The sequence below is a fragment of the Brachyhypopomus gauderio genome, chromosome 14 (genome assembly GCF_052324685.1).
Source record: "Brachyhypopomus gauderio isolate BG-103 chromosome 14, BGAUD_0.2, whole genome shotgun sequence".
In the NCBI taxonomy this organism is placed as follows: Eukaryota; Metazoa; Chordata; class Actinopteri; order Gymnotiformes; family Hypopomidae; genus Brachyhypopomus; species Brachyhypopomus gauderio.
Window position 1 is genome coordinate 13,955,370 of NC_135224.1, and position 19,532 is coordinate 13,974,901.

Consider the following 19,532-nt stretch of genomic DNA (forward strand, 5'->3'; position numbering starts at 1 on the left):
GCTTCAGTTGTGGAAAAAGATGTAGTTCTATTTTGGAACATGCTGCCCCTTCCAGGAAATCGATTTCAACCTGATGGTGCAATACTATTGCCTGGCAATCGTCTCTCTCTTGATAAATTGAAATTTGTCCATTTTGGAGTGTATTCAGGGTTTACACTTCACTACACAAGAACACTTCACTAGCTTGCTCAGTAAAGTAAATATGACAACAGTGTGGCAATGCTCAAGTAGTTACGGTAAGAAACAGTAGCATAACTATTTGCTTCTGCCAGATATGTTTTACTCCAAGCAGTGACTCTGAGGTAACCCCATTGAAGCTGGGTGTTTTGCCTAAGCTGGTACTGACCTTTAAACTGTTAAAGACAGCAGTGGCTCAAACCTCTCCTATTTTGAATGCCCTCCCTGTGCTGTGCTCTGTGCTGGTCTAGGCAGCCTGGGGCAGACAGGAAACAGGGACCCAAAAGAGACAAAAGAGAACCAGATTTTTGAATGTGCAAATCTGAATAAGATCAGTTGCAGCCACTGATTAGCATAATTATTTGCTCACTGCTTACATTGTCATTATAAGAAATATGGTAGAGAGAGAGTGAGTGAGAGAGAGTGAAAGAGAGATCTCTTCAGTCAGAACCCCAAGGTCTGAAAGTTAGGCTTGTGTAACACAAACGCTGAGGAGAGCGAGATTTATTACATGGAATTCCAAAGATGTGATCGTTGTAACAGGCACAGGTCATATCAGGAGGGCAGTCCATACATGAAATGTAAACAGGCATAACAACGCAAGGAATAAACAATGTACTAAGACAACAAATGAATACTCAAAACAAAACACGGGGAAAACGCATACAAACTAGAAATAACAGGTACAGAACACACAGAAGACTGAGCAGCAAAACGAGAAGAACTTACGGACCAGGAAGCATAGGAACACTGAAAAAAAACAACCGATAACTGACATGGGAGACACAGGACTATAAATACACAGGACTAGACTAGACACAGGTAAAGACAATGACGAGACGGGCGTGACAGACTAGGGGAAACCATGGAGACAGACAAGCAGGGTGGGATCAAGGAGCAGGGAACAACACAGACACGAGGAACAGGGAAACCGGAGTGACAGCTAGGAGAGGGGGGCGTAGCCCTATGTGACAGCTTGCCACATTAGTGAAAGGAAGCTAATCCCTAAACCGTGAAAGTTAAAGCATGTGATGTGCTGCACTTGACTTTTGAATTAGTTGAATTAGAATTAGGTTAAAGGGGAAAGAAGCAATTTCCCCCCTTTTCTTACTAATTCAAATAAACAGTGATGTATGTAGAACATAATAAAAATATTGTTTTAGCAATGGAATCAGCATATGTATTAGTTGCCTATAAATACCTTTTTGAAAAACAGTGATATGGATGCTCTTGTTTTGTGTTTAAATTTACATCACACTTTATGCGACTCTCTTCAATGCCCCGTTACTGTACAACCATTTCCATCTTTTGGATGATCAATTAATGACAATAAGTGTAATACAACAAGAGTTGAAATAGAATTATTAAATATGATGATGCTCAACACAAAATTAGCGATGTCACTAAAACAGCTATCTTGTAACTACATATAACTACCACTTATTACACAGCTAATTAACTTGTATGAGTATTTTCTCATATAAAGAAGTAACATGATCATTTCCTACTTAAATGCACACAATGTTAATTATCTGATCTTGTTTTGTTCATGGTATATTGTTCAGAACTACTGTACTGTCTTAGGGGTCTAATCACATTGTTTCCAACCATTTATCTTGTGTTTGTACTGTAACGTAGATATATCAATCAATCAATCAATCAAATTTTATTTATATAACGCTTTTTACAACAGTTGTTGTCACAAAGCAGCTTTACAAGTGCCGAGTCCTAGCCCCCAGTGAGCAAGCCAATATACTATACTACATACTAAATACAATCAAATTAATTAAACATTCTTATTTTCAAAGAAGTCCATCTGGAAAGGCTAAGAAAGGTGTAAAGAAACACACTGACATAAATCTCACTACATACTGTCACGACTACTCCACCCTCCACCCCTGTATCATGGTATCATGCTACTCCAGTTAGTCACGTTCAGCTGTCTCTAGTTTTCCTAGTGATTAAGGTGGTTAAGTTGGTTTATATTCCCTGTGTGTTCAGTCCTTCCTTGTATGTCTGCTTCTCTGTTTGATTTGTAACGTTTGCCCCTTTTCCTAGCTGCAGATTTAAGTCTGCCTTTCATGGTCTGTCCCTCGGTTTCCTGTTGTTGAATATTATGCGATGCTGCCTGGGATTCTCTGAAAAGAAAAACCAAACAAGTAAACAAACAAATGACAGCAAAGTAATAAAGACTAGACATTCTTAAAGAATCTTAAGCATAATATTGAATTACAATAAAAAGGGCAAATATCCAATTCTTTTATATAGGGTTATGTTAACCGCAGAGATATCTGACACGATTCTGTCTCATTTTAACAAGAGCCAGAGTGATGCTAGGTAATGGGCCGGTGTATATTCATTATCACGCCTTTCATTTCCCTAGGTAAAGAGTTCAAAAAGGGTTGCCACATATCATAGAAGAGCATCTCTTTACCCTTAAGAGTACCGCTCAGACGCTCCATGGGCAGCACCTTAAGTATCTCACTATGCCACTGGGTAATAGTTGGGGGGGCAGTCTATATCCATTGGAACAACACACATCTCCTAGCCAGTAAGAGGAGCTTGGCCATGAGTTTATATTGTATGCTGGGTAAACGAAAGGTTCAGCAAAATTAGACTTTGGCAAGAATATGCTAACAACATATTCTTGTCATACAGGTCTGATAATTCTGATTCCTTTGTCATACCAGGTCTGTAAAATACCTCCACCTATACCTGGGGTAAATGCTGAATTTTGTATGATGAGGTGAGGGCTGATGGACAATTGCTACAGCCAATATATTTGAGTACATAATGCCAAAACTTGATTGTATTATTAAGGACTGGGTTGCTCTTGATTGTAGGCTGGAGCTTGGAGTAGTCATCAGAAATAAAGTTCCATAAAGTCAGGGGGGCACAAGTCCAAGCGTCCACTGCACTTGGATCAAAAAAGTGTTGCTACCAACCAGATACCATATGACCATGAGAAGCCCAGTTGTAAAATAAAAAAGCACACTGCACACAAGCACACAAGAAGAATGTGCCATTCTTAATACTGGCATACTTAAATTAGTGGGTAAGGCGCTGGAATGGGCGAACATTGTCCTTACCCACAGGACTGAGGATGCCTGGATGGTGGAGGGCTTTTTCAAGCTTTTGCAGGCACGTTTCTCCAGTGTTGCCCCCTGGCCTTACAGCGTGTCTGTGATGGACAGCGAAAAAACACCCCCTCCTGGAGAAGTCTACACCGCCAGCATGGCGGACCGTCCCAAGACTTTTTTGGGGAGGCGCTGGGAGCCTGTGCGTCAGGTCCTCACGTCTCCTCTGTCCAACCCCATTGATGATGAGGGGAGGAGGAGGGGACTGAGGGGTGGCGCAGGGGAAATCCTGTGTTCTCCAGACCCGCAACCAGCGACCATGGCGTCTTCAGACCCGCAGCCAGCGATCCGGGGGAGGCCTGCACTCGTGCCAGAGGTCCCGGGGGAGGCCTGCCTCCAGTGCCAGAGGCCCCGGGGGAGGCCTGCCTCCAGTGCCAGAGGTCCCGGGGGAGGCCTGCCTCCAGTGCCAGAGGCCCCGGGGGAGGCCTGCCTCCAGTGCCGGAGGCCGCGGGGGAGGCCTGCACTCGTGCCAGAGGTCCCGGGGGAGGCCTGCCTCCAGTGCCAGAGGCCCCGGGGGAGGCCTGCCTCCAGTGCCAGAGGTCCCGGGGGAGGCCTGCCTCCAGTGCCAGAGGCCCCGGGGGAGGCCTGCCTCCAGTGCCAGAGGCCCCGGGGGAGGCCTGCCTCCAGTGCCAGAGGTCCCGGGGGAGGCCTGCCTCCAGTGCCAGAGGCCCCGGGGGAGGCCTGCCTCCAGTGCCGGAGGCCGCGGGGGAGGCCTGCACTCGTGCCAGAGGTCCCGGGGGAGGCCTGCCTCCAGTGCCAGAGGCCCCGGGGGAGGCCTGCCTCCAGTGCCAGAGGTCCCGGGGGAGGCCTGCCTCCAGTGCCAGAGGCCCCGGGGGAGGCCTGCCTCCAGTGCCGGAGGCCGCGGGGGAGGCCTGCACCCGTGCCTGTTCCCGCGGCCCGGAAGTGGTCACCACTGCCTGTTCCCGAGGCCCTCCTGGGGCCTACTTCTGTTTCTTGTGCCCTCACGGGGCCCACAGTGAAGCCTAGTTTATACTCGACGCGCCGCGAGCGGCGCGAGGGTCCGCGCGGCGAAAATGACGTAATCGCTGTGGCTCCGCCCATGCGCGAGGGTCTCGCGCGCTGTCACGGCGCGAGGTCGTGCACCTCTCGAATTTTGTAACTTCGCGCGCGCGCCGCGCTTCAGCGCGATGGACAAAGTCATGTTTGCCGGATTCATACACCTATACAACACTGCAAAGCCATATTTATGTTTGATGCCTGGTGTATATATACGGTCTCTGGTCAGGTAAAAATGTTCTTTCCCCGGTTTTGCAGGGGTTTTTTATTCTCCACTGCCACCTATCGCCACCTATCGTTTCGGAGAACACTGCAGCGACGCTCGCGACGTTCGCGAAAGTATAAACGCCTACACCGCTCGCGCAGGGTCGCGCGAGGTGGGCGGAATCGCGCGCTACGATCGCTTGCGAAAGTATAAACCAGGCTTGACTGTTCCGCCCGCCTGTGGGCCCGATGTTGATTTTGTTTTTGCTCCCCCTAGTGTTGGCTCCCCGTCTGTGCCTGTGTCTCCATTTTTGCCCTGTTCTGTGCCCGGTTTTGTTCTGTTCCCTGTCTCTGTGCATGATGTCGTCGTTGTTCTTGTGTGTTTTTGTGTTAGTCATTTTATTAAAACACTCCAAATCTGCATCTGCGTCCCACCTGCTCAGCCCATCCGTTACAATTATTGAATAAGCAGGTGAACTGAGGGAGTGGACTGGAGGGAATGAAGGGGAGGTGGAGTGCAGTGGAGTGGGCGGCCCCCCTGTGGGGGCAGTTTCCAGAACTGGAAATACAAAAAATGACAGCATGAATAAAGTGTACAATTTGTTTCATTGTGACTTTTATTTAGTATGTTGTAGCCATGTTGATCTAATTCATACAAATTTAGTACTTTATGCACATGGTATTAAAATATATTTATTTTGCGGCCTCTCAAGGACTCTATAAATAATTGAAATGAAAGGCAACCTTATTTCAGATTTAGGAGCACTGACTTGTAGTACACAGAAAACATTTTTTAAAACAAACACCACCCCCTTTCGAAAAATAAGTGGTTTTATTTTGAAATGCCATTAAATACAGTGAATTTAATAAATACTAGGCTTATGCGATGAAAAGGTATGAGCAGGTACAGAAGTTAACCCTCTTCACATGGTGAAGATAAGATGTCCACTGAAGGTGTTACGTCTCCACTTGTCTGTGTAGACCTTGCGGTACTCCATGAGCTGTAGGTAGACTTGGTCTCCCTTCTCCAACAGTAGTGAGGCGAAGTTGCTTGCTGTATCTTCTGTGTCTGCTCCAGGTGGATTGTCAGACACAGAGACCACACGTTCCTTGTTCTTCATCAGATTCAAGCCAGTTGAAAGGTCATATGGGTTGAAGACCACAAAGCTGAAGTAATAGACTCCTCTTACTGGTGCTGTGAAAATACCTGTAAGTAACATCTCAGTGGTCACTGCGGTATTAAATTAATTAATTTATTTTATTACCCAATCAAACTCCTAGCTTATCATTTGGTTATTCATTTAAAGTAATGTGATTATTTCTCCATCATATGTGAATTATCAGTTCTTGTGACTTTAAATGGTCAATGTCTACAGCATATAGAATAAAGTATATTATAGAATGTAAGCTATACAACATTCATTTGGAGTAAGCTTATGTTTCTAATAATGTCACAGTTGATTTTTAGAATACCTGTATTAGGGTTGGAAGCATTGCCTATATTTGTGAAAGTGTTTTCGTACACCAGGATGACCGGTTCATGGTGTGGTCCTAGATTTTTAAAACCTGTTTCAAGTGTTGAGAGTGAGGCTGAAAATGCCACCCTTGGCTGATCTGAAATAGAGGAAACAAACAAGCAAATAACTGAAGTATAAAAGGAAATTGCAAAACTGACATTTGTCTAAAGTCCAAAGTAAGTGATGAAATGACAACTAGATGACAAAATACTAATCATAGTTTTGTGGTGTTTTGCTAACAAAAAGTCTCATCTCAACTCTCACCTCTGACCACTCTCCTGAGTTCCTCCAATTCAGTCTCCATGGCTTTCATCTTTTCCTCCATAAGTTTTATCTTCTGCAGTTCCCCAATAATGTCTATACTTGGTGTGAGGATGTCCTGTGCCTGTGCGCTCCACATGAAGAGCATGAAAACAATCTTGAGTATTAGCATCTTTGTTCAATTTCTCTGCACTGAATTCTGGAAATGATGACCTAGAAGGCAAGAGCCTCTTTTTATAGTGAAATTCTGTTTAAATGACCTTTGACACCGGGCTGGGTGCAATGACCACAACCAAATACTCTGACTGGAACTTTGTCTGATTAAAAATGATTGGCCAAACAAAATTTAAAAATCACTGTTTTGCTCTGTTTTACAGCACTTTACTGGTGTCTATCAGCAGAAGATGGAAACAAAGCTGTATATAATATTCACTTTTATTTAAGCTTTATGCACACACATTACAGTTCACAATGTACACTAGTAACACAAGCATGAAATATCGCAAACATTAAGAAACAGCAGAATCACAGTAAAGGTCACATAGTGAAGAGCAGATGTCCACTGAAACTGTCACGTTTATACACGTCCGAATAGATAATTTTATCTGATAACAGCTTCAGGTAGACCCTGTCTCCCTTCTCCAGTAGAAGGGAAACTGAATTGCCTGAAGATTGATCTATTAATAATCGAGGAACTTCAAAATTTGCAGATGAGGACACCACTTGGGCCCCATTTTTCCACAGTGCAACAAAAGAGGTCTTTTGCATTCCTTGTGGACACAACGTCACAAAGCTGAAGTAATAGACTCCTCTCACCGGTGCAGTGAAAACACCTGTAAATCACAACATTAATATTTAATATTTCACAGGATCCAGAGTGTGAAATGATAGACTGTGTACATTCATTCATACATTCATTATTTGTGGGAATATTGTGTTCTGTAATTATTTTAAATTACTTTACTGATAATGAGCAAACAACATAATTCTATTGCTTCATATTACTTATATTTTTGTCAAATTATTTTGCTATGTAGAAATTTAACCTTCACTCCTGAAAGAAAATCCTTGAACAGTCACTACTGTTATTTATTGACCCCAACATATGATATGAGCAAAATATAAAGACAAAATATATGAGCATAATTACATTTTTGTCATGAATTACATCCTATGTTCTTTGTGTATAATGACACACATACACAAAACGTATGGGTCACAATGTCAGTATTAGTGACGCATATTTCATGAAATAAGCTTTGATGTACTTTGATGATATTATTTGATTTATTTATTAACTGAGTATGCCAGTATTTTAGGGTTGTCCAGTAGCAGTGTTGCCAGCTTACCTGTTTTTGAGTTATATGCATTGCCAATATTTGTTAAAACATTTTCAAAAACCAGCGTAGTATCTTTTTTGTATGGCCCCATGACTATGAAAAAATCAGTGTCTTTCAAGGTGGCTGAAAATGCCACTTTTGCCTGTTCTGAAAAGAAGAAACGACTAAATTGAAGAGAATTAATGCAAGCAATGTAATGTATGACATTCACGTAGTTCAATATTCTAAAGCCATTATGAATAGTTAATTGTAGCTTATACCTGTATTTTCAATCTTGATATCCTCTTTAATATTCCTTAGCTTCTCAGAAAGTACTGCAAGGACATCCACAGTCACAAAAAACATTTTAGTGATTCAGTAGGTTGATTTTGTGAAATCTCAATTTCAGTGCTCATGTTCTTTTACATTACCTATGTTTGATAACTTCAGATTCTCCATTGCTGCTTCCATGGATTTCATCTTGACCTCTAAGGTTTTTACCTTCTGCAATTCCTCTATAATGTTTATACTTGGCATGAAGGTGTCCTGTGCCTGTGTGCTTCCTAGGAAGAGTAGTAAAACTATCTTCAGCATCACCATTATTGTTATTGTTCTCTGTACTGGATTCTGGAGATAACGACTGAGAATGCAGGTCCATGTTCACATTATTTATAGTGAAATACTGTTTAAATAGATCGGAAGACTTTGAACTTTGCAGATGAGGTGTGGGTATGACGTTTGTGTCTGCATTCTGATATCATCATAGTAAAGTAAAGGTTTAGTTTCTAAAATAATAAAATTGCTTCTGTAATTCTTCTGTTTTTCCTTTAGTTTTGTACAATCAAATAACAGAGACAACTTTTCATTGCAACAGAATATTAATAAGTTTTATTCGCAGTTTGAGCACTGTTACCTGTTTTCTCTCTCTCTCTCTCTCTCTCACACAAGTTTTATTCGCAGTTTGAGCACTGTTACCTGTTTTCTCTCTCTCTCTCTCTCTCTCTCTCTCACTCACTCACACACACACACACACACACACACACACACACACACACACACACACACACACACACACACACACACACACACACACACACACACACACACACACTTGTTTTATCTTCGTTTAACTTAATTTAACTGTTTATGCTTGTGGTCAGGTAGAAGAAGAGTTATATTTGAATCCATAGACCTACTTTCCTTGCTCTGGGTGACAGCTCCCTTTGCGGTACAAATATGTTAGAAAAATTAAAACAATTAATTTGTCCTAATTGTAAATCGTCATATAACGTAATATACGATTATTTAAAATATTTCTAATTGATGTGATTCAACAAACTCACAAGATCTGATCTTCTTTGCATTTCTTAGCTTACACCTTTATCGCCCTCTAGTGATAAAATCGACAAATAACTACAACATTATTGAGACTTAAGAATTGTTCATTGAAAATGAAATCCCACAATCCATCCTCACTAGGACAGTGGCGGCAGTACTTTATTGATTTATACTATTTTATGGGTAGCTCGAATATATTTTTAAATCGCTGCGGCAGAGATTAATCGAAATTCAGAATATTCTAAGCATATGACTTTCACAACTGGATGACTGTGCTAGAGCTGCAGAGGTCGTGGTCATACAGAACATTCGTGCTGGGTAGCAAAAGCGTGAACTTGGCATTCATTATTACAAATAAGGCGTTTATATCGAGGCATTCACAATATGTCCGTGTATACAAAATTTTTAAAATGCAGACACGTTATTTCCGAAATTTCATAAGGAAGTGACACTTAAACATATCGTGACGTTTTGCCAAGAGGAGTAAACGGCAAAGCACCACAGCCTTTCGTACGAAACTTGGTGGTCACGGAATGACAACACCAGGAACACCAGGAAGAGAATAACAACGGGCCACGGAGCATAACAGCTGACATCTAGGCTACTTGTACGGTATTAGCTAGCGTATTAAATTATCTCTTGATTGAACTACTCGAGAAGGAAGAAGTCAGTATTGGTCATGGTATGTAGTCTATGGAGTCGATCGTTCTCTTTTGTACAACTTCTCGAAAGTTATTACAGTGTGGTTATAAAACCAATTCAGATTTCGTTAAGAATGCGAAGTGTAAGCAGTCTGAATTATTTTATGCGACTCGTCTTCGCAGAGGTCACATTGTAGGACCTTTGAGATTTGAAGCGTCCTGAGAATTTGCCTTCAGGCTAGTGTTTCCAGTAGCGGACGGAAATCATTCCTGGGAGTTTGGTTGCGATGAAAAGCCAAATAAAAAGACTGCTGAGACTAGTGGGAAAGTTAGGACTGCGTTCGAGATCACCGATCGCTCGGTTGTTTGTTGACAAACTTAAACTGTGATTTAACAAATGTGGCTGCTTACAATATCATTATGTCGTTTTAGTCGTTGTAAAAGGTTTGCGCCAAGCACAGATTAATTGTTGCTAATTGTATTGTATGATTATCCATCTAGCCACTCACCCACTCACCGAACTTTAGGAAAAATGAGGAATAGTCAGTGTAATATTGATACACCACTAGCACTACTGAAAAGCCACTGCCCCCAGCACCTGCCTTATCACACTAAACACCATGTGTCTATAATATGTGTTTGTCCTTATTCCTTATTCCCTTATTTCATTTTAGGAAAAGTTGCTTGTAAACACAAATACCTCCAGAAATGACAGCACTTTGAGCAACAACAATTCACAGGTCAGCAGTGTACCAGAAATCATTAACTGATCAAAAATGTTAAATAACATCAGTTTTAAATCTGTTATTTCTAAATTACTCTGCTAGAAATTATGTTTATGTGGCCTTAGAGAAAAAACAATTTCTGTCATGTTTCTAAAATATTTCGATATTATATGGATATTATAACTAGGACAGTCTCTCGGTTGGCCGATATGTGTGTGGCAGCAGTGGTGCCCTCTCTAGACACTTTGAGATGTCTTGTCTTGAATTCAGTCTGGGATAGCCTACTTCAGTCTGATTGTGTGTGGCTTTCAGGGCCTTGTTCTCTGAAGCTTGTTCTAAGTGATGCTCTTCTGCATCTCAGGAGAACTCCGGAGTACTGAGTGGCCTGTTCAGGAGATCACCCAAAGCACTTCGTAAAGCTGGAGATGAACCGGTAGGAAGAGAGTCTTTATATGTGAAGTAGTTAGTATGTGCTAAAATTTCTATACATAAAATCAGTGCTGAAGTCAATCAATAACCGAGAACAAATGTTTAGTTTTTATACAGCTTCGAATTGCAATTCACAGTGGAATTTAAATAATCAGACTAAAAATTAGAATAACAAACAGAATTCATTTAATCTCAATTCATTGAAATGTCACAACTGTGAGGGGATTGTATTTCATATACAGTGAGGAAAATAAGTATTTGAACACTCGGCAACTTTGCAAGTTCTCCCACTTAGAAATCATGGAGGGGTCAGAAATCTTCAGCTTAGGTGCATGTCCACTCTGAGAGACATAATCAAAAAATAAATAAAGTCCAGAAATTACAATGTATGATTAAAAAAAAAATTGTGTGTTACTGCTGCAAATAAGTATTTGAACATCTGTGAAAATCAATGTTAATATTTGGTACAGTAGCCTTTGTTTGCAATTACAGAGGTCAAACGTTTCCTGTAGTTTTTCACAAGGTTTGTACACACTGCAGCAGGGATTTTGGCCCATTTCTCCACACAGATTTTCTATAGGTTTTAGGTCTGGAGATTGGGTAGGCCAGAACCAATGCTCTAACTGATGGAAGGAGGTTGTTACACCCAAAATCTCGCAATACATGGCCTGGTCATAATATCCTTAATACAGTGCAGTCATCCTGTCCCATGTGCAGAAAAACACCCCCATGATGCTTTCACCCCCATGATTAGGGGTGGTGTTTTTGGGATGGTACTCATCATTCTCTGTCCTCCAAACATGGCGAGTGGAATTAAGACCAATAAGTTCTATGTTGGTCTCATCTGACCACAGAAATTTCTCCCATGACTCGTCTAGATAATCCAAATGGTCATGGGCAAATGTAAGATAGGCCTGGACGTGTGTTGATTTAAGCAGGGGAACCTTCCATGCTATGCATGACTTAAAACTATGATGTCTTAGTGTATTAATTCATTATATGGAAATGGTCAATTAAAACTAAGTCATCTTAATATGACTCAACATCTGTGTGATAATTGAGAAATCACAGTCTCTGGGTGTGTGTTCCAAGACTGTCTACCTCAAAGCTGCTAATGCATGTTAAAACTTGTCTTAACATTATTGGAAAAAAAGATGTTGTGACATGTCTCATGTAAAGGCAGGCAGCTCAGAAAGCAGCGTGTTATTAGCATAGATATAATTGCACTAGATGTGTTGTCTTGTGTTATCTCTAAACATTTGGTTGTTTTCAAAATGTTATGTACAAAATTCAAAATTAATGTACAACATTTCAGAACAAAAAAATTTGCACATAGGAATTCACACACACAGAGTACAACAAACCAAAAACACATCAGCATTTTACTATTTTTTTTTGTTGTAAATGGTATTATGAATATACTACTCTTGTATAGAAATATACCATAGGACTAGTGTTGCTATGGTTGTTATAGTATGAAGATTAGTCACAGAGTACGATTGGATAGTTACCTCATTATCAACATTTTCAAAATACTGATATACCATTTATTTTCTTCCTTAAATGAGTGGTTTTCATCCCTTTTTTGTGTCTACAAACTTTCCAAAAGACATTTGTGACCCATGCTTTATTGTCACAGAATGCTGATCCTGCGGCCTGAGGGACACTGACTCACACAGAGTATAAATCAAACCACTGGCAGATGCTGATTCCCCCCCCAAAACTCCAGATCCTGATATATCGTCCTGACACTTCCATGTTTGTATGTGTTACTCTCCTTTTATCTTTCTTGCCTTTTAGAGTGGAATGCTTGGGTGGATTTTCAGAAATCCCTTCACCTCCTCAGCCCAGGTATCCGTGCCTGTGTAACTCACTAGAAGACATAATGAAGTTATTCATTTGTAACCCATCAGGAATTTGTCCTACACGATAATGGCAATGAAAGAATGTGCTAGCTGAATGGCATGTGTGTGCTTGGCAGGAGAGGGAAAAACCAGAGCCGCTGACATGCTGTCGCGAGGTACCTGTGGATCAACCTGCAGAGTCAGTGCCGGTGAGCATGTGTTTGTGTTTCACGCTCTGACCTCCCCACTCCTGTGCGTGTTCGTAATGTGTATATCTGTCCTTGTACAGGTTGTTGGAAACTCGGGCCGGACAGACAGCAATGAGAGCATGGATGAAGCACCCCGAATACCTGCAAGACCCAGTGAAGAGGTACAGTGGAGGGAGAACTGGCATACAGCACCAGTGACATACACTACATTGGAGTGTATGAGTATTACTGATTATCATCTTCTGACCAGGAGCTCAGCAGGACAATTTCCCACCGCCTGAGCCTCCTCAGCTCAGTGGGGATGGACCATAATCAGGTACAGAGGAGCTCCGCCATTTGTGTGTGCCTTTTATTGGTGCTATTCGAGTAGGACTGTGGCTTTATGTTTTCCCTGTTAGGCCTGTAGTGATATGAGCAAAGAACACAATGTGAATGTGAGTATAGGCCCAGTGAAACAGCAGGGCCCAAATGGTTCCTAGTTAGATTGGTAGATTACTGTTGAAGTAAAGAAAAGAGACCATAATTATATCCTCTAGAAAAACCTCACTTTTCAACCAGTACACAAAGTGGTTATTTTATTTCTGGAGGGAAAAACATTGTTTTATTTTTTTTCCTTTTTCCGCTAGGAACTATCTGTTGACCAGTGTAAAACCAAAGGAGACGCAGTTGAAGGTAGTGAGGTAACTGAATGCAAATGTTACCGTTAGATTTGAACTAAATTGCTAAAACATGGCTGAAGTGATGGTCTTAGCGGGCATTGTCCGTCGTGATGTGATCAGTATGAAGGGTAAACATGGATGTTTCTCTGCTGCAGGAGCATGGTGGAGAACATTTATGGGAAGACCTTGAGCACAAGAAGATGAAAAGCACAGAGGAAGAGGGGCTCATGGCTAATGTAAACATCTTCGGTTGTGACTGACTTGGACACAAAGAGCACACGTTCATAGAGAGTTCACAGCCCTTGTTCACATTGCCTGTTGTAAAAGTGTGTTGTCTTTTGGTGTGCATTATAACAGACAGCCCCTAAGAACTTGAAGATTGCAAACAGACAGTGTAATGCAGAAACGGAAACTAAGGTATGGGATCTGCGTTTTCACAGATTTACCTTTTTGTGCCCATTTTAGTGAAGTGTATTTTAAAGGTTTTCTATATAAAGTGTGCCTGTGTGTGTGACTTCCTGCATAACATTGGAATCTTGGTGTGCTGCTACCACAGATGCCAGAAACTTCCACTTGCAGTGACCATGCTGAGGTAGAGTGTTTATAAACCACACCCTATTGGCTTTAAGATCTCTGTTGATAAAACTCAACTCGGCACTCTTACTAATGAACTTCCTGAGGGTGTACACACATGGGCCAGAGGCCAGACTTCTTTTATTAGGCTAGAAATAAACACATAATAAAAGGAGACAAAAATATTTTCTTGTAATAGTTTTGCACACTCACACAGGGCTACATGTTACAAATCTGTCTGTCAGGATGATAGTTATGAGTGGGTGGACAGGGGTGCCACCACTAAAAGTCATAAGGAGACAGGCTTCAATCAGGAAAACTCTGAAAAGAATAAGATGGTATGACTCCATTTTAATGCTTTTTATTACCTTACAAATATCTCTCATCCTGTTTTCTCACACACTATGGAATAGCAATAATAATACTATGGACTTTTTGTTTATCTGTTTCTCCTATAAGCAAAAGAAGAAAAAAGTGAAGAAGAAGAACCCGTTTATGCCTCACGTGACGACCAAGGTAGCTGCAGAGCTCACGCTTACAGGGCTTTTACTTGTCAGGTTTGCTACAGGCTGGAGTTGATTTACTATATAATTTTCCTTTAGAGATACAAATATCTGTCTTTTAGATCTAAACCTAGGCAGCTTATATGCCGTTAATATTATCCTGCAAGGTTAAGAGAAAAACAGCTGTTTACACTGGACAAATCTGAATTTTATCACTTAGATGAATGTGGATGCAGGATGGCATGTTGTAGGATGGTATGTTGAAGCTTATGTTTGGTTGTATTTCAGGGGAAAATGAATAAAGCTGTCAGCAGTGAGCCTGTTGAGGTATCCCAGTATACCCCACACCAACAAAATCAAACAAAAGGCTTGTAGATCACTAATCAGCCAGCAATCACAATATTTTTATTTATTTATTTTCTTTTCTGGTTATGAATAAACAAATTTTTTTGTTTTGACTTGTGCCTGCTTTCAAAATATCTTAAAATTTTGGTTTTTGGAAACATCATCATGTTATGTTTTCACAATACATGGTCAAAAACGTCAAATCCCATGCAAGTACCCTGTTTTACTGGGAAATGTGTCACATTACATAAGCAAAAAGGCAAATTGCAGTTGCTCCTGTGTCAATTTTAAGTATTTCTGCCTTCATTACAATAGGTGGAAATTTTATACAGCTTGGATGGTTACTGTTTCTCATGTGACTACTATAGAAAGATGTTTACCCATTTCCCATTTTTGTCAAATTCACTCTCTTGTGTGCTTCATTTTGCAGAAGTCAATAACATCAATTTTCAAAAATAATGACAGTGACCATATCCGGTTTAAAAAATTGTGGCTCAACAAATCTGAGGGTTTTTTGTTGCATACCCACAATAGAAACCATGTTATTTATGACAATCCCTAAATATTGTTTCTTCTTCTAGAACAACATTCAGAAGAAGTCTCTCATGGACCAGCTGAATGAGCTTCGTTTAGACAGAACCCACAAAGATGAGGACAAGGTTGGTGTTCATAAATAAAACAGATGTACAATCAGTTCATTTGTGTCAGTATCGGCTGGTTTTGACATACTGTCTGTAACAGGATCCCGAAGACCTCATGAAATGGTGGAGTACCGTCAAACGTGAGGGTCATGTTGTATTTTACTAGATTAAATACTCAAAAAGAATATGTATACTGTTGGAATTATTAGAAACACCTTGTATGTTCATTTTTAGACCATACAAAGACAGTTGGCTATTTATTCTTGTTAGGAAGACCACTCTAATGTGTTTAAAATACACTACTCACAAAAATATATGATTATTTGGATTTCGGGTGAGATTTCAGAATGAACCTAAAATGCACTCTAACCTTTACAGGCGAAATTAATGTGACCATCTCTGCACTTTTCAGTGCACCTGTCCAACTCTTTGATGTTTCAGTACTTTTTGCACAACTTGCTGTTCTCTTACAAGCTTCACAAAATTTACAACAGGTGTTTGATCCATGAATCAACCAGTAAATTTCCTGGTTCAATTAGAATTTGTATTTAAACAGTCCTCCAATATCGTGCAGTTCACATTTTGACATCATTAAACCAAGACGACACCTGACAATTGCGAGGCTTGGGCTATTGCGAGGCTTCAAACAGGATGTTCTCAGATGGAAGTAGCTACTGAGGTTAGAGTGGTACAGTGTAATCAGCAGGTTGCAACAGATATACAGAGAGACTGGAAGAGTCACAGAAAGGCATAGAAGTGAACGTCCTTTGGCAACATCTCACACTTATTACGCTTCACTTTGAGCAGGCATATTTAAGGAAGGTGTCATTCAAAACCATTTACATCAGAGTGGACTGCATGCTAGATGACCTGTAAGGGTACCTGACCACATCACCAGGCAGAGGTGTCATTGTCTTGCATGGGCCAGGGAGCATTTACGATGTACCAGGGGCCTCAGTGCTGTTCACTGATAAGTAAATTCATGCTGAGCAGAAATGATGGCCGCCAATGATCTTGGAGACTGTTGTCACAACACGAGCCTTTGGGGGTGGCGTTACAGTGTGGGCAGGTGTTTCTAGTCAATACAGAATTGCTCTACACTTTGAGTGGTACAGTGACAAGCCCATACTACTGGAATAACATTATTAATCCAGTCATTGTGCCTCTGCATGAACAACAAATGCCTAATTTCATCTTCATTGATGACAACGCTCCAACTCGCCGAGTACTCATCATTAGTGCATAGCTGCTGGAGACTGGGCTACCTCAAAGGGAGCGGCCTACACTTTCTCCAGACCTGAATCCCATAGAAAACCTGCAGGATCAGTCACCATGTAGAGGCTCGTAACTCTGTACCCCAGACCCTCAATGACCTGAGGGCCCTTCAAGAAGAGGGGGATGCATCAGCAGACAATAAGTCGACTTGTGAACAGCATGAGATGATGCTGTAAAGCTGTAATTGATGCTCAAGGGCACATGACAAGTTATTGAGACATTGACATACCCACCACCATTGGCTGGTTGTTGGCTTTTGTTTCAACACATTGTTTTAGATGAAGATAACACCATTGCATGCTTCTACTTAAATACTTAAATGCCCTACTTTCATAATATCACTGTAGTATGAACTTTTTACGTTTTCCTGAAATTTCACCTGAAAGCCAAATATCTTTAACTTTTTGTGAGTAGTGTATGCAGGTGCAAGGTTGTTTCTAATAAACTCGTTAAAGTGGTTGTGGAGTGTATATTGACAATTATTCTGTTTAATAACTAATCCCTGTCTGGTTTTATGTGTTGTTCAGAATGGGAGCAGGTGCCTAAAGATGAAGATTATATGACAGACACAGAAGAGGCTAAGTAATGGACATCTCTCTGCCTTTATGTTAGTAAATCATAAGGCTGATTTTAGTATCAAGCTGGACCAGTTTTTTGTCTGTTTTCAGGGCGTTCGCGGTGACTGCTGAGAAGGTTCAGAGAGGCATTCATGTCTTCAATCAGCTTTTTACAGAGCGAGTTGAAGGCCTGTGGCAGCATGTCATTGACCTGCATGCCATCGCTGACAGCCTGGACCGCTTCAACTGGAGGACCAAGGTGGCCCAGATCACTGGAGGCTCCACCAGTGCTGTGGGTGGTGTGACGACTATTGCCGGCCTTGCCCTTGCACCGGTCACCATGGGAACATCTCTCATCGTCACGGCAGTGGGCCTTGGGGTGGCCACGGCTGGCGGCCTTACCTCCGCCTCCGCCGGGATCTCCAACGCCGTCAACAACTCTCTGGACCGGAAGAAGGTGGAGCGCATCGTGGAGGACTACCAGTGCAAAATGGCCGACCTCAACAAGTGCATGAACTTCATCAAACAGGGCATTGAGAACCTGCGGCAGTTCAACCTGCTAAAGATAAAGAGGCAGGCATACAACCGTGACTTCCCTGGCCTCAATGGCATCTACGAGGAGGGAGCCATGGCCAGCAAGGCCGTGCTCATCAACGCCAACGAGATAATGCGCATGGTGCAGATCGCCAACGTGGCGGGCAGCACAGCGGCTCGGGCCGTGCAGGTGGCCAGCATGGCGACGGGCGTGCTCACAGGCCTCTTTGTTGGCATGGATGTCTACTTTGTGGCAAAGGACTCGCAGGAGCTGAGGAAAGGTGCCAAGTCAGAGTTTGCCGCCAAGATTAGGGAGGTGGCGGAGCAGCTGCACCAAGGACTCATGGAGCTGAACGTCATCCGGGGGGAGCTGCAGTGCTCCAGCACTTCTGACTCCTCCACGTGCTCCACCTCCCTCCCAGCCCTGCCACAAAGTGCTGAGGACGAGCACCAGAACCAGTTCTGACGTGCCCTTGCGTTAACAAGTCGCTCTTTTAAATCTTAAGATACTGCAAAACCTCTGATACTTTCATGTACTTCCACAGCACCTTGCAGTGTAACCATGCTTTTAAAGATGAGGAATATTAGAGTGACAACAATAAGAATGTTTGTTTTTTTTTTTATAACATTGTATTAAAATAGGACCCTGAATTGACTGCTTCAATTTGAGCTTTATACTAGACTGAGCAGTCTGCTTGTATTTCCGTTTTCAGCTGGGTACAATAATGGTATTTTTGTTACTTTTTTCCTTGTATTTTTAGGTATTCTAATGTCTTGGCATAGTTTTAATCACGTGCACCTCATCTGATGTATTTGTTGCTGTAGGCATTTTGCAATACCTAGTTCATCGGTATTCTCAGGGCTTTTTGTGTGTTATGCTAAGAAAGAAAGCAGTCACTTTGTTTTTATGTGTTTGTTCTTATTAAATTTCATTTTGGGGTTGAAATTTAAGTCTACTTAAAACTCTGTACAGTCTCAAACTGTACTAAATGTAGTATTGCTTTTATTTATTGCAGTAATTATATTGAAGTATTATTAAAGCTTTTGCCTGTTTTTTAAAGATTCCCAGCTTCTTAAAAAAATTACAGCCTGTTAAAATTGTTCATGCCCCACTTATTCTGTTCTAGGAATAATGTCTTGTGGAATTTTGAATGGTCTGGTGTAGTGTTTCCTCTGTGGCCACTACTGACTCCTTACTTACATACCCGGTTCAGCTGATGAAAGGCTTGATAATCAGCTGATGATGAGTCATGGGGAGTGAAGGTGGCTGGTGCAGTACAGCTTTAACTGTGATATAAACTGACAACATGTGCATCCAGGACAATACTGAATTCACTGTTTTGTGAATTATTAGTTATGTAACAGGTAGAGGAAGTATATAACATTGTTGACAATGACTGGGAAAACCCACCCACTTCAACTTCTTCTTCTAACATTAGACTTCATTTGGTTATGTTAATATGTCACCTTCATTACTTGTTACACCGAGATTTTGCAGTTTTATTTACTTTACCATACATTTACATACTTTTCTAAATGTTATTATTTAATGTTATTTAAAGTGATTCAGAAGAAATGTAGCTTCCAAATGTTCTAAATTCCAAGACCAATGTTTTTCACTGACAAA

The 19,532-nt window shown here is 41.4% G+C and overlaps 3 protein-coding genes across 5 annotated transcripts; 1 reads left to right on the forward strand and 2 right to left on the reverse strand.

The window, feature by feature from the left end:
• Positions 1 to 5,458: 5,458 nt before the first annotated feature.
• LOC143474572 (cerebellin-2-like) lies at positions 5,459 to 6,485 on the reverse strand. Its single transcript, XM_076972081.1, has 3 exons — positions 6,317 to 6,485; positions 6,009 to 6,149; positions 5,459 to 5,742 (listed from the first exon to the last, which is right to left on the reverse strand). The coding sequence occupies exons 1-3, from the start codon at positions 6,483 to 6,485 to the stop codon at positions 5,459 to 5,461; spliced, it is 594 nt and encodes a 197-aa protein (XP_076828196.1).
• Positions 6,486 to 6,741: 256 nt separating this feature from the next.
• On the reverse strand, positions 6,742 to 8,224 carry LOC143475784 (cerebellin-2-like). The gene is made up of 4 exons (XM_076973737.1): positions 8,064 to 8,224; positions 7,914 to 7,967; positions 7,663 to 7,800; positions 6,742 to 7,146 (listed from the first exon to the last, which is right to left on the reverse strand). The coding sequence occupies exons 1-4, from the start codon at positions 8,167 to 8,169 to the stop codon at positions 6,851 to 6,853; spliced, it is 594 nt and encodes a 197-aa protein (XP_076829852.1). The 5' UTR covers positions 8,170 to 8,224; the 3' UTR covers positions 6,742 to 6,850.
• A 1,002-nt stretch (positions 8,225 to 9,226) lies between these two features.
• On the forward strand, positions 9,227 to 18,965 carry apol1 (apolipoprotein L, 1). 3 transcript variants are annotated; one of them, XM_076972661.1, is made up of 18 exons: positions 9,228 to 9,652; positions 10,286 to 10,351; positions 10,698 to 10,769; positions 12,566 to 12,616; positions 12,747 to 12,818; positions 12,899 to 12,979; positions 13,069 to 13,134; positions 13,445 to 13,498; positions 13,633 to 13,713; positions 13,835 to 13,894; positions 14,034 to 14,069; positions 14,296 to 14,388; positions 14,510 to 14,566; positions 14,842 to 14,880; positions 15,480 to 15,557; positions 15,640 to 15,679; positions 17,342 to 17,396; positions 17,483 to 18,965. In XM_076972661.1, exons 1-18 carry the CDS (start codon positions 9,650 to 9,652, stop codon positions 18,369 to 18,371), a joined length of 1,893 nt encoding a protein of 630 aa, XP_076828776.1. In that variant the 5' UTR covers positions 9,228 to 9,649; the 3' UTR covers positions 18,372 to 18,965. The 3 variants fall into 3 exon arrangements, with proteins under 3 accessions (XP_076828777.1, XP_076828776.1, XP_076828778.1); XM_076972662.1 differs by lacking the exon at positions 14,296 to 14,388 and having other exon boundaries at positions 9,227 to 9,652; XM_076972663.1 differs by lacking the exons at positions 9,228 to 9,652; positions 12,566 to 12,616 and adding an exon at positions 12,405 to 12,527 and having other exon boundaries at positions 10,285 to 10,351.
• Positions 18,966 to 19,532: the final 567 nt, after the last annotated feature.

What these genes read in the sequence shown, in the direction of transcription:
- apol1 (XM_076972661.1), top strand. An exon ending in GTAAAGCTGGAGATGAACCG is followed by an intron (nt 10,770 to 12,565) that starts GTAGGAAGAGAG and finishes CTTGCCTTTTAG; the next exon opens with AGTGGAATGCTTGGGTGGAT. An exon ending in TCAGCAGTGAGCCTGTTGAG is followed by an intron (nt 14,881 to 15,479) that starts GTATCCCAGTAT and finishes TTCTTCTTCTAG; the next exon opens with AACAACATTCAGAAGAAGTC.
- LOC143474572 (XM_076972081.1), bottom strand. Translation starts at nt 6,485, where the DNA reads ATGCTAATACTCAAGATTGTTTTCATGCTCTTCATGTGGAGCGCACAG. An exon ending in ACTCAGGAGAGTGGTCAGAG is followed by an intron (nt 6,150 to 6,316) that starts GTGAGAGTTGAG and finishes CCTCTATTTCAG; the next exon opens with ATCAGCCAAGGGTGGCATTT. An exon ending in TGCTTCCAACCCTAATACAG is followed by an intron (nt 5,743 to 6,008) that starts GTATTCTAAAAA and finishes TGTTACTTACAG; the next exon opens with GTATTTTCACAGCACCAGTA.
- LOC143475784 (XM_076973737.1), bottom strand. Translation starts at nt 8,169, where the DNA reads ATGCCAAGTATAAACATTATAGAGGAATTGCAGAAGGTAAAAACCTTA. An exon ending in TCTGAAGTTATCAAACATAG is followed by an intron (nt 7,968 to 8,063) that starts GTAATGTAAAAG and finishes ATGTCCTTGCAG; the next exon opens with TACTTTCTGAGAAGCTAAGG. An exon ending in TATCAAGATTGAAAATACAG is followed by an intron (nt 7,801 to 7,913) that starts GTATAAGCTACA and finishes TCTTCTTTTCAG; the next exon opens with AACAGGCAAAAGTGGCATTT.